The sequence below is a fragment of the Homalodisca vitripennis genome, chromosome 3 (assembly GCF_021130785.1).
Source record: "Homalodisca vitripennis isolate AUS2020 chromosome 3, UT_GWSS_2.1, whole genome shotgun sequence".
Lineage (NCBI taxonomy): Eukaryota > Metazoa > Arthropoda > Insecta > Hemiptera > Cicadellidae > Homalodisca > Homalodisca vitripennis.
This window is the reverse complement of record NC_060209.1, coordinates 56,304,904-56,318,728: the sequence shown is the minus strand read 5'-3', so window position 1 is coordinate 56,318,728 and position 13,825 is coordinate 56,304,904. Positions and strand designations below refer to the sequence as shown.

At 32.0% G+C, this 13,825-nt stretch overlaps 1 protein-coding gene across 2 annotated transcripts in view; it reads right to left on the bottom strand.

The window, feature by feature from the left end:
* Window positions 1-3,817: 3,817 nt before the first annotated feature.
* LOC124356913 (ATP-binding cassette sub-family G member 1-like) overlaps window positions 3,818-13,825 on the bottom strand; it is an 80,365-nt gene continuing 70,357 nt past the window's right edge. For both annotated transcript variants that reach the window (XM_046808211.1, XM_046808210.1), the window contains 3 exons: window positions 11,997-12,097; window positions 8,873-9,028; window positions 3,818-4,849 (listed from right to left, as the gene is read on the bottom strand). In XM_046808211.1, the coding sequence (XP_046664167.1) occupies window positions 4,511-4,849; window positions 8,873-9,028; window positions 11,997-12,097 (596 nt within the window). In that variant the 3' untranslated portion in view covers window positions 3,818-4,510. The remainder of the gene's footprint in view (window positions 4,850-8,872; window positions 9,029-11,996; window positions 12,098-13,825) is intronic.

Here is a 13,825-nt window from a genome sequence, read left to right as displayed (position 1 = left end):
GTACCTACAAGAGTAAGCTTGTCATTTTCCAATAAAGTCTTGAGCTAAAGGTATTGACACAAACCAGTTGTCACAGGGTTATATTGCGGCCACTGTTAGAGATTGGGCGCACAAGACGTTTTAACGATTTCATGTGATGAGTTTCCGCATAAGTAGGGTCCTGGTTGCTGCCGCCCACAGTAAACCTCAACATTGTTTGTGAAGTACATCTTAGCATCACACAAAGCAAAATATTTTAAGACCGTATTTGGCGGGCTTGCTTGGAATGTACTGTTTAAAAACTGCAACGCCCACGGAAAGCATCCAACATTTCATCGATGGTTACTGTTTCAGATAAACTGTAATGTTTCATGCAGTTGTTGTTAAATTTGTCCAATAAGAAATCTCACAGCTGCAAGCTTGTCTGTAGCTTTCCTCGTACCTCTGGTCCTATAATCATCAAACGCAAGCATTTTAAAATGAACTTGAATCGGTTAATATTCATTGTCAGCCTAAAATATTCTATGCCTGTACCATCAGTACGCCATAGGTCACTCAAGTCTTGTATGAGATAGCTTCATGGAGCCTGCAAGGAAAAGCAGCCCTAAACAGGCCTTCAAGTCAACAACAGTTATGTCACTTGCGTCTCGGGTCTGGTAAAATTAGGGCGTTGGCTAGAAATATAAATGTTTGTACATCTCACTATCTCCTGTAACATTTCATCGGTAAAAATAGCTTCAGTGGCGTCCAAAGGGCTTTTCCGCATTACGAGCATCTGCACAAACGCCAGGCAGATGTCGTAGAAGATCACACGGTCTCTTCTGACCCTCCAATTTTGATCCGGTGTCATTCTCCACACAGTTCCATCGTCTGCGACATACAGGTCATTAGTAATAACATTATTATTACCTCATTGCCACGAATGTCCTGGCCATTATCCTCCTCGTTTTCAAGAACAGCTTGGTTTAAAACTGGCTCATTATCACTGCCTTCAGCTGACTCCTCACTCAGTGAATTGTGATCGCTTTCCTTGAACATTGTCTTCTTCTGAATCATCCGATGCCCCAATTTCATCTCCTAGAAGTCGAAGAATTTCTTCTTCATCTGGTTGATGCATCTGAAACCAAATAAGAAGTATAATACAAGGTAATTAGGTACAAAGTTCTGAATACATATTTATTGGTTTGAGAACATCTTTTATGAGTAAAACATACTCAGGCTATAAAATCAAAATTACAGATTTTATGTATCGAAAAAACGTGTTACTTACCTTAAAAGTACTCCGGTTTTAGGTTGAACGTGATGAGAGATGACTCTAATGATGAATGCAGTGTAGAACGCCGCGGAGCGATACTCCGTTATATCAGATAATGAAAAGAACGCATGCGGAGCGTCACTCCGCGGGGATGTTCTCAATGTTACTGCTCAGTAGCGACTGAACGTACACGCCCCAACAACCGCGCCACGCCCTTTCTACAGATGGAGGGGGAAGCTACACGCGGGCTCAAGGCTCAACCCATTCTGACCACTATTCTAACAACAAATATACCTACATGCATAGTGTCGCTCCGCGGCGCGTGCGGTGGGGGGTTAAGAGAAATTGAGAAAGCATAGAGGAAACTCGATAGTACAGATAGATTATTTAGAAATGAACCTGTTCGAGCAAGGAGGGGTGAGGAGTTTGAGGGGAGTTGTGGTCTGGGTGAGGCAAGAGGAGTGGGACAGCAGGTGCCTGTAGGCTACTAGCACAATTGCAGATATTAGGGTGATGCGCGTGTAAGCTTCCATCGTACGTGACATAACAATCTGGGGTACTGTTTCTCCTTATATTTAAAAACATTGTATATTATTTCATCACTTTTTTAAGTTTTTGAAAACGAAGCATTTGCGGTGTCCATTTTAAGCACTTATACTGATACGTATATTTTTACCCAAATTTGTTCACACTTAACTCGTGGACCAGACAGATCTGAATGTCTGGCTAATCAGATGAGTGGACCGCCATGCGTGTAACGACGTTTGTCCACTGCACAACCACAATAAATTACATTTTTTAAACCAGGCCTTATATAAAATTTCAAAAACAAAATTTTTAACTTTCAAATTTATTTATTTACAAAATATTACATATATACAATAATTAATAAAATATAATAATTTGATCTATATCTTATGAATCTGTAGTCATTAGTGAATAAATAAAGATACGACACAAAGCAACACAATTTATTAATAACTAAAATATTACACTAAAATAAATAGAAAGATAAATACTTTTCTGTTGTTCATTTAAATCAAATACTTATCAATTCATGCACATTTAAAATATATAACTTACTATACTAGAAGTCTCCCATGTATCAGTATATCTATATTTATGAGCAAATATAACTATTAGCCGTAGTTCGACTTCAAATTTAGAAGTGGATAATTTTACTATGAGTTTAAGATACAAAATCATGAGGCACCACAAACCATTCCTAAAAACAACAAAAATTAGCATAGCTCTACTAATTTTAAAGATTTTAAGGAGGAAATGTAAACATCTATTAAATTATCCTTAAATCTACTAGATATATTATTACCAACAAAAGAAGGTAGCAAAGTGTAACCATGGGAGTAATATATTATCAGTAGTGATTTACTTTTGGATTTTTAGTGATGTAATATAATACAACATTTGATAGCTTTAAAAACTAATCCTTCACATCACTACTTGATAATAACCCTTGTGAGTGTTACATATTGACAGAAACGGCCAAGTACAAAATAATTAATATATCATATTAACCGTATACCGTACTTTTTAATAAATCGTAAAAAGTAAGGGCTCTATGGTGTAGTGGTAGCGCACTCACCCGACATGTGAGAGATCCTGGTTCGAGTCCTAGCAGAGCAATTACTTTTTATATTTGATTTAGAAATTAATACATTTAGTAAAAAATGGAAAATAGTTTTTATAGCTTTCAAGCTACACTTTGGTATTCAACAAGCCACAAAGCCTAGAACGTTTCAGACAAAACAAAAAAAATCGCTTAGCACACCAAGGGTTAACAAATGAACATGAATAACTTTTTATAATTAATTAGATCATTATTATGGATAATCTTTGCATATTCTTGACAATCTGTCATAATAAGAAACGCTGAACGCACAGGCAGAATAACCTTAAAAAGAGATTGGAAAATAATACAATTAAACAAATTAGAGTTGTATGTATGAACTGTTGTTGTTGACATGTAACTGTGTAATAGTACAAGGCACAAGAGAGAAAAATCCAATTAATACAAAACAAAAAATGGAAATGTACAAAAAAGTAAACTCTATTGTTTATTTTTAAATTTTAAACGCTTTCAGCAAAGATGAGAAAATAATACTTTTTTATTTTGAAATCTAGTAACAAATAAAAAACACACTAATTTACTTACATTTGTAGTAATAATTTAAAGGAACCAACATAACATTTTTTAGCTCTAAATTTACAGCTACATATTCAAACCATTCATTACAAATGGTACCAAATCAATCAAAACCAAATATAACAAAACAGTTTATTTATTTAGACTTCAACAATTCTCAAAATCCTTAGTAATATCTGATTTTCTGAACTCATTGAGCAATTAGTAGTATAAACAGTGTTTTTATATAACAGTATTCACTTATACAGCATCACATTTTAGTTCTATAGTTGAACTTCAAATTTAAATATGATCCTAATGATTTCTGCATACTCCTAAATAAAGAAAAAGAATCAGAGAAAGGATAAAGAGAAATGATAAGGCCTAAAGGGAAGGAACTTTTGTTATATGATGTAATATGAATAAAACTTAAAACTGAAAATAAAATATTTGCTTATTTATGTCAGAATAAACAAACTACACGTGAACTTAATCTTACACACTACAGGAAAGGAACTTGGGCTTTTGATTAAGTATACAATGTTTTGATTTATAAACACCATTAATCAATGTACTAAGTACAATCGCGATATGTACTGAAGATCTTTTCTTAAAGATGTAACAAAGTGAATCCATCATTGTAAAACACATCTTGAAACATACATGTTTTATGAAACCTATAGATATAACTTTTAGAATTATACATTATGTGCAAACATTAATACTACACCGGTGTAAGTTGTTTACCTAGAATCGTAAACATGATCAAGATCAGTTTCAAGAAATTGTTTTTTTAGTTACAGATCAAAAGTTACATTAATTTTAAAGTGATCATTTAAAATATGAGGAAAACGAAAGATCTATTTTGTATTGTTAGTTTTTTTGCAAACAGGGTGAAGACATTAATCAATCAGTTCAATTTTCCTATGTAAAATACTAATTTAATCTAAATCTCTTATTTGTTGTGAATTTGAAGTTTTCAACTGAAACATTCCTGTGAATTGCTAAGTTTAAACTAAATTCAATCACTATTAAACAGTATCTTACACCATTGAAACTAACTGAACAGTACTAATTTAAACAAATAAAGCTTCTAACAATACTGACATGGGATTGCACATTTCCACCGTGGCTCACCGTTTGTTCAGCTTGAACCATACAGAGAATATCGTGAGAATATAGAATACAACACCACAGAAGAGAATGTACTTGATGTCGAATTCGATGTTCACGTTGTTGAAGCCCATCTCCTTCAGGAACTTGGTAGGGTTCTTGTAGTGACAATAGAACTCGTCACAGATCAGCGTGGTCCTGTTGAATCCGTACAGGGAGTAGAAAGAACCTTGGAACGAAGCCCGGAAGTACGACAGATGGTACATGCTTCGAAAGTGGGTGGGAATATCCGAGTAGCGGCTGGTGAACCCGAATATTGACAAGAACACGGTCATCACAGGCCCAAGAAATACTGCAATCTGTAATACATAGTAAACACAAGATTAAATCTGCCCAAGGCTCGCTAAAAACTTTTGATAGAGTAGTTTACAATGCTTTGTCATCGTAAGGAGCAAAATACTTAAAATCAAACTATATTTCTTTGATATTCACAATTCGTTGGAAATAAAACAACAAATTTGGACTGTTATGAGTGTTATTTTTGAAAATTTACTCAAAAATAGTTACAGGATCACCAAATGTTTTTACAGCCGATTAACCATTCAGATATTTCTCTTGTTTTTTGGTTATTAAATTTGAATTAATACACCACTAATTTTCTCCTAACTTAACCCAGACCAACTGGTTTAGATAATAGTTCAATTAAGTTTAAAAAAAGGCACATACAATACACAGTTTTATGATCATGGAGTATACTGATATGACTTTATGGTTGCATACTAGTTTTTGAGAACTCATTTAATACTATATAAAGTCAAAGTGGTATAACCACTTTTTACGTAACCTCATTATAATACCTTATTTTAAGTCGCAATATATTCTTGTACGGTATGTTTTATTTTGTGTAATAATAGTCTACACCAGGGCTGCCCAACCTACGGCCCGCAGGCCGAATCCGGCCCACGAGTCAGTTTTATGTGGCCCGCCTTTTTGCCAAAACAACCAAATTTTTTTACAAGCATTTGAAATATTAAATAAATACAAATTTTGAGAACCAAGCAGTCCAGCCGATTTCACGTATTCATTTGGTGGAGTATGAGTGTTGAAAGAAGTAAAGTAGTTGCATACAGATTTCACTGACTACGGTGGTGGCTGGCGGCTGGCGAATAGAGCGCGTGAAAAGCACGGCACAGCGCGCAGTTCGGCGACGTAACCCCTACCCAACTCAAGGTCACCACTCGCCACGTAATTTGTATGTCCTAGTATCCTAGTAGGATTAATTAAAATCAATGTATTCAATTTATTGGTGACTTTTTTATTGTTCCCTCAGAATTAGAGCAAACATCCAAAAGTCTGGGTTTATATTTATTTCTACTAAAAGAACCTAAAAACATAATATATTATAAGCCTTTACCTAACAACTAATAAATAATAAGAAATTACAATAATCAGGAATCAAGGGCCAAATAACCTTAAAACTCATATTTTGCACAAGATTTCTGGAACAAACCCCGGGCAATACGTTTTGTTTGGGGTTCCAAATCCCCTGGGATGTTGGCCCGCCTGGCCATAAAGGCTTTACAATGTGGCCCTTGGGTAAAATAGGTTGGGCACCTCTGGTCTACACATACATGGTTTTTCAATACACTTGTTAAGTACATTATACATTTAATAGTAGAGGAGTCTTTAACTTTTTAATTTAATGTTGGAACAAGGTGTATTTCCACTAGCTCTTAAAGCTACAAAAACAATACCTATCTTTAAAAAATAGGATAAAATATCTGCAAAAAATTACAAACCAATATCTCTTTCACCTATATTTAGTAAGATATTTGAGTACTGTGTCAAAGAGCAATTATATACCTTTTACCATCACAACAAACTCCTACATAAGGAACAATTTGGTTTTTTGCCACGGCTAAATACAATCAAGGCTGTAGAAAAGTTTAAAATAGATTGTTTAATTTTGAAGAAAACAGTATTACATGTGATACACTAATTGATTTGTCAAAGGCATTTGATTGTCTTTCTCTTACCTACTTCTAAAGTTGTATGTGTACAGAATAAGAAGTAAGGAATTAGAGTTGTTTAAGTAAAACATAGTGATAGGAAACAAATGGTTGTTCAAGGAAATAATAAATCTAAGTTTAGAAATGTGCAAATTGGGGCCCTTCAAGGTTCTGTACTTGGGCCTTTTTTTATTTATATTTTCAATTAATGACTTTGCTTCTATGACGACACAACATGCATTAAACATAATTTTAATAATCTAATAACAGAAGAATAACACTCTATGGAGATAGCACTTGAGTGGTTTCAGGCAAACCATTTATCAGTAAACAAGAACAAAACTGAAAAAAAAATGTTTTCTCTAAATAGTCAAATATACCATAAATTTAGGCCGGTAAAGTTACTTCGTGTATATCTGGCTAGTACCCTTAGCTGGTCTAGTCATGTCAAGCAGCTTTCTACAAAATTATCAAGAGTGGTTTATTTGCTCCATAAATTAATAAATTGTGTAAGTTTAGAGAATCTCACCAAAGCCTACTATCCATTCTTTCATAGTAAACTAAACTATGAAATAACACTTTGGGGAGGCAGTAGTGAATTACAAGAGCTTTTACAGCAAAAGAAAGCTGTAGGGTTATAAAATAGTAAGTGATAGGAATTAGTGCTTACAATTTTTTTTAGAACTTATAATTATATCATTACCATGTATGTATATTTATAACTGTGACCTGAATGTAAAAGAGAATTTAAGTAATTATCAAAACCGTCAAGATATATATAGGTATAGTACAAGAAAGAGATATACAGTATATGGTTGACCAATTTTCTATAAGATTACAGAAAACAAAAATGAACCACATATACATGAAAATTAAATTATTTAATGAGTTGCCTGAAAGTGCATGGGAAGTTACTATTAATAGGTTTAAAGTTATTCTAAGCAAATGGCTAAGGGAAAGGTGTTTTTACAGCATTGATGAGTACCTGGTCTGTGATATTACTGGCTTAAGATTTTAATTATTATTAAGTATTTATTATTCTATTCATTGTTTGTTATTTGAGTGTATTTATTTATTTTAGGTTTTAATCTTGTTATTATGTTGTATTGTACCTGCTTGTTGACTGTTTTCTTAAATAATGTTAAAAGATGTATGAGTAGAATAGTTAATATAATAATTATAATATAATAATAATAATATAAAGAAGATATAATAATTGACCATGATTATAAAAATTTGACCATATCTATTGCACCATTATTGCCTAATGACAATAAAGATCTGAATCTGAATCACTTGAATGATACAATCACTGTACAACGCTTTATTAACTTTAGAATCACACAAGATTTCACACTTTTTATTAATCCGTACTATTTAAAAGATGAAATAATCTAGCTAAGTATCCATTGACGATACCCACACCCAATTCTTTTCTAATTGATGAATTGTGGCCAATGGTTATACACTCACACATACTGTATAAACACACATGATTCAATGCCCATTTTTTAAACCAGAGGAGTGTTTCCAGAACATATATTTCAGTTGAAAACCAATATTTTATTATTTTACCATTAAAATATTACCTTCTATGTGTACCAAATGAAGCTTAAACGATAACATTCAGGAACTAAATAATACACAAAGGTATTAGATTCAACTAGTAAGAGCATAGATATGAAGATATAAAACTTCTGAAGACAAATAAAAACTTAATCTAAAGTTCAGTAGACAATTGGAACTGAGCTCAAACTCCTGTACCTCTGGTTACACTTAACATATTTATTTATCCAAACCAATACAAAGTCCTATAATATTAGTATTCTTAAAATAAATTAACTGATGGTTATTGTATTTACGTAACTTTATTTGTAACTTTAAAATAATAAGTTTACCTTCACAGGGCTTTTAGCATCTATATTGCTTTAATATATTTTTCAGAAACAATATTCTTACCTGGATATTTGGGATTGTTTGTAATTTAGTTTTTAACCCTTTTAATGCACACTGTTTTTTGTTAGTTAGCTACAACTACCAAGGCATATTTGGCACAAAATGCAAATTTTTGTATAAATTACAATAATTTTAAGTAGTCTTTTGAGAAAATCTTTTATTTTTGTCTGTAGGTAGTTAATTAGGCTTTCTAGCATTAATAATTTACAAGATATTTTAATGTTATTATATATTTACTTGTTTTTAATTTAATCAATTATTGTTGCCAAAAACACATAGACATAGAAAATCACAAAAATATTTTTAAACAATACAATTATAATAGAATTGTTCTAATTGACAAATTAACACTTTTTTATTTGTAATTCCAGAACTTATTTAAAATAAAGTGTGTTCGGTTTAAGATCTAAGACTGACCCCAACAGGCAGAGTGGATCCTATCATGAAGCCGTAGCCTTGAGCAGTCAAAGATATCGCTGTGTGGAACAGCACAAAGTACCCAAACCTCATCAGCTCCAGAGGCTGTCCTGTCATGTAGTAGGCTGGTACCAGATATCCGCAGTCACACAGCAACTGTACAGCACACAGTTGTTCAATAGGCAAATGACCCTACCACTTTAAATACTACTGCAAATTTTGATGATGTAAAATGTTTGTTCTTAATACACTTTTAGGGTTTTCTGATTAGTCAATGATAATGTATTTTTTTTAACCTGGAAAAGACACAAAATGTTTTATTTAGTATCAGAATTACTGTTTTTATACATTCTGACAGTGTTAAATTTCTTGTTTGATTTACTCTCGGATTGGTGCAATGTTAATAGTCTGTCTTTAAATTTAGAAAAGACACAAGATTTAGCAATGTCTTTAAATAGATGTAAAGAGATTCAGTCTGTTAAGTTTCTTGGTGTTCTGTTGCAATCTGATTTAAAATGGTTCTCTCACATTAATTATATTTTACCCAGGATCACTAGAGGTATCTTTATGTTAAGAAAATTAAATTACACAGTTTCTAATGATGTTCTTCTTCTAATTTATTATAGTTATATACATTCTTTTTTAATGTATGGTGCCATCTTTTGGGCCAACTGCTCTTACTCTCATTGTCTGTTTGTCTTGCAAAAGCAGGCAGTTCGATTGATTTGTAAAGCTCCAACTAGATCCCAATGTAAGAATTTATTTATTAAGTTACAAATTATGACAATTCCATGTATCTACATTTATCAGTGCCTTATTTATGTAAAACAGAACATACATCTTTTCAAATCTAATAGTGATTACCACAGTTATGAAACTAGAAATAGGCAGGAACTAAGAAATGATTTAGTATCCTACAGTACAACACAAAATAGCTTTAAATATACTGCCATTAAGTTATATAATCATCTGCCATTATACTTTAAAAATCTACCATCGAAAAGTTTTAAATGCTGTATTAAAAGATTGTTAACAGACAATAGTTTTTATAGTGTTGATGAATTTTATGCTATAATTAGTTAATGATTATTTTATTGTATTTTTGACTCTGCCTGTACAATTATGTAATGAATGTTTTCTTGGCAATAAAGAAATGAAATGAAATGAAAATTGTAACTTTTTAGATAATTAAAAAAGAAGATTTTCTTCAGACGTTTATTTTTCTGTATATCAGTATAAACTATATTAGGGTAGCAACTTTTTTCAACTTTCAGTCAATTTTTAGAAATGGTTTTGTACTATATTTGTATATATATGTACTATATATATATATATATATATATATATATATATATATATTATATATATATATATATATATATATATATACATTCAACTGTATAAATGGCAATAGCCTTATTTAATTTCAATTAACATTGAATCGCAAAAAGTACTTGCTCCGCCGGGAGTCGAACCCGGATCTCTCACTTGCCGGGTGAATGTGCTACCATTACATGTCACATATGCGTTTAAATAAGCAAACTAACATATGATCGGAAGACCAAATACCTGTCAAACGACTTTTATTTACATTCAACTATATAAATGGCAATAGCCTTATTTAATTTCAATAAACATTGAATCGCAAAAAGTACTTGCTCCGCCGGGAGTCGAACCCGGATCTCTCACTTGCCGGGTGAATGTGCTACCATTACACCACAGAGCGATTACTTTTTCCGATTCAATTATTTTGTATTTGGCCGTATCTGTCACATATGCGTTTAAATAAGCAAACTAACATATGATTGGAAGACCAAATACCTGTCAAACGACTTTTATTTACATTCAACTGTATAAATGGCAATAGCCTTATTTAATTTCAATAAACATTGAATCGCAAAAAGTACTTGCTCCGCCGGGAGTCGAACCCGGATCTCCAAAAATCTTGTTAAAAATAGATGAATGGATTTTTGTGTTTTAAATATAAAATATTGCGACGAATTCACACCATGATATTTTTCTATCATTTTAATATTCCTAAAATATCACAGAAAAAATGCAGAATTAAAACCCATTATGTCCAATACTGATACAAAATTCGTTAAGTTTCCAAAACTGCTGCAATTATTGTTATGTTCAAACTTTTTTAATTTTTCCAGTTCAATATAAATGTCAGATTTTCGGCACCAATAACCTAATAAAAATATATTTTTTACAAATTTTTAAAAATAGATCCAAATTAGGGTGTCCAAATAAACAGTTCACAGTTTTTCCTTCTCCGGAAATTTTGTTTATATGGATATAACGAGTTTTGAAATTGGGCTACTCATTTAATATCACCTGTTTAAGTATGTATGAATTATTATACTTGATTTTTACTATCTATTGATTAAGCTAAAAGAGGGAGTTTTCAAAACTGGTGGGGCATAGCCTGGAGGAATTTTTGAAAAAGGAATAAGCCTATTTGTTAACCAGGGACCCTAAGAATTGTCCATGTAAAATATCAGTGCAATTAGTACAATAGTTTTTATATGATTCAGTAATACACACAAACACACAGAGAGAGACACCATAGATGTTTTTATAATAATATAGATTAAAATTAATGTTACATATAGGTAATTTAAAATTTATATAATCAATATCATTAATTGTAATTATAGAGTGAAGTCCCTGTTTATTTACTTATATAACGACTTCACTATTTGCAATAATATCATTACAAGGTATAATAAATTTAATATACCTGTTGACTTAGCATATTTGATGTATTCTGACATTGTTAATATGCCATAATAATAATATTGTGGTTGTTTAGACAGTGGAGTGTATAATGTGACACTAACCTTATTACTGAATTAGTTACAACTAGTTAATTTTTTGTTGTTCAATCTTGAATACTATTTTTATTTTTTATTTTGTTCCTAAGTGTTACGACAGTACTAACAAAAGGAATTTCAAATTCCTTGAATGTTAATGAAGGCATTTTCACAAACTCTGAAAATCTCTATGAGACTATTGAAAATCCATAGGTATATGTCTAAACTTATAAAATCTAAAGCCTAATCATCTCTAATTATTTTATCTGACCTTCAATTAAATAAGACCTTAGACCAGTGCTCACCTGGAAAGGTATCTCAATGAGGACCACAGAGAGACAGTATGGTGCCAGGGAGTACCATCTGTTGAAGTATTCCCTCATCAAGATCTTGAACTCCAGGGGAACTAAACAAATTTTAAATCACATTAAAAATTGTACTCAAAATCAGTGGCGACTCGGAAATATTTGCTTAATGGTTCACAAATAACTGGTACAGAATATTCCTAAACCATTTTAAGAACAAAACTTATTTTACTGAATATTTTTTAGTACTTCAACTATAGTACTATAATACTATACTACACTATAATGAATACAGTTTTAACACACTTTAATGATTTCAAATAGTGTACATGTAAGACAAAAAAATCTTAACATGGAAAATAGAAATATCAAATATAAAATAAATAGCTTACTGATTTCTTTTTATATGACTATAATAAACAAATTTATATTTCTAGTATGCATTTGTATATTGTTAAATCAATAAAATGATACAACTACAGCAATTGTAACTGTATACAAATAAAGTCTGTGTATATGGATATTTAACACACATTAAACTTAGAAAAAAATCCCAATGCTTGCAAAAACAGATAAATTTGTTCAATAACAAGGTCTGCAACTCATAAAGTAGTTGACCTGTGTTTAGTTAGCAAGTGATCACTTACTGGATTGGGTTAATAATAACTCTTTGTATAAAAGTAACTATTCGTCCACTCTCCCTAACTCCAACACCCTATTTTCATTGTTTAGATACATATAATAAACATTCTGCTCAATCTAAGAAGCTTTAAGGAGTGGTTGTATTGTGCTTATACAAATTTGGGAAATTCCAGAATAAAATAACAGAAGACATTCTATTGTTTACACACTTAGTCTGAGTATTTCAGCAATTCTTTTGAAAATAATTATGTAATACTATAATTGTGTTTAGTTGAATAAATTAATCAGTATAAAAAACAAAATACAAGGATATTCAAAAAGAATGCTGGGATTTTGAACTGCAGTTATTTCTTCTTCTATGGGGCGGCCTATTACCATGCATTTAAGCCTCAAGGACCTTTTGCACACACGGAAGCACACCAAGAGGCTGACCAGTCTTTGGTTTCAGCAGTTCTACAAAACACCAAAAACAACTGATCAGGTCCCCCTAGGGAAATTTACCACCCTTGACCAGACTACCAAAGATGGCATACCGCTCCCTTGCTATTGCAGGACAGTCAAAGAGCAGTTTCCTCCTGCTCGTCGCATATTCTACAGAGTGGATCCTCACGAAGGATAGATGCTTCCTCAGGTGACCATGTTCCCTAATCAGACAACACCAATCTACTTATTGAGAGAAGATCAGACATCTTCCAAGGGGAAGGGTAATGTAGAACCATTTTACTTATTCTCAGACCCGGATGCGGCCTCCACCTTCTCTCATGTTCAGCGTAAACCCACTTCGTGACAGCTCCAAATATTTTTTTCATACTTTAATACGAGGGTCATTCAATAAGTCCTTAGAAAAAAGTAAACATAACCAAGAAATAACTCAACACATTTGTATAAGACTTTTTCAATTTTTTAAACCGGTCAAAAAGTAGGATTTTGGAAGATCTTAAAAATAGGCATTTGTTTGGAGGTTACTTCCTTGTTAGACGTAAATCGTTGTTCACCAAGCTATTTCTTCCAGTATTTCTTTAAATAAGAAATAGTCACGAAATAGGGTGCCAAATTTGGTCAATACTGTGGATGTTGTAACAATATGAACTGTAATTCTATAATCTTGGCCATCGCAACTGTGCATGTGTGCACCCATGCATTATCTAGATGAAACAGAACCTTTTTCTTAGTTTGAAGTTTGTTTT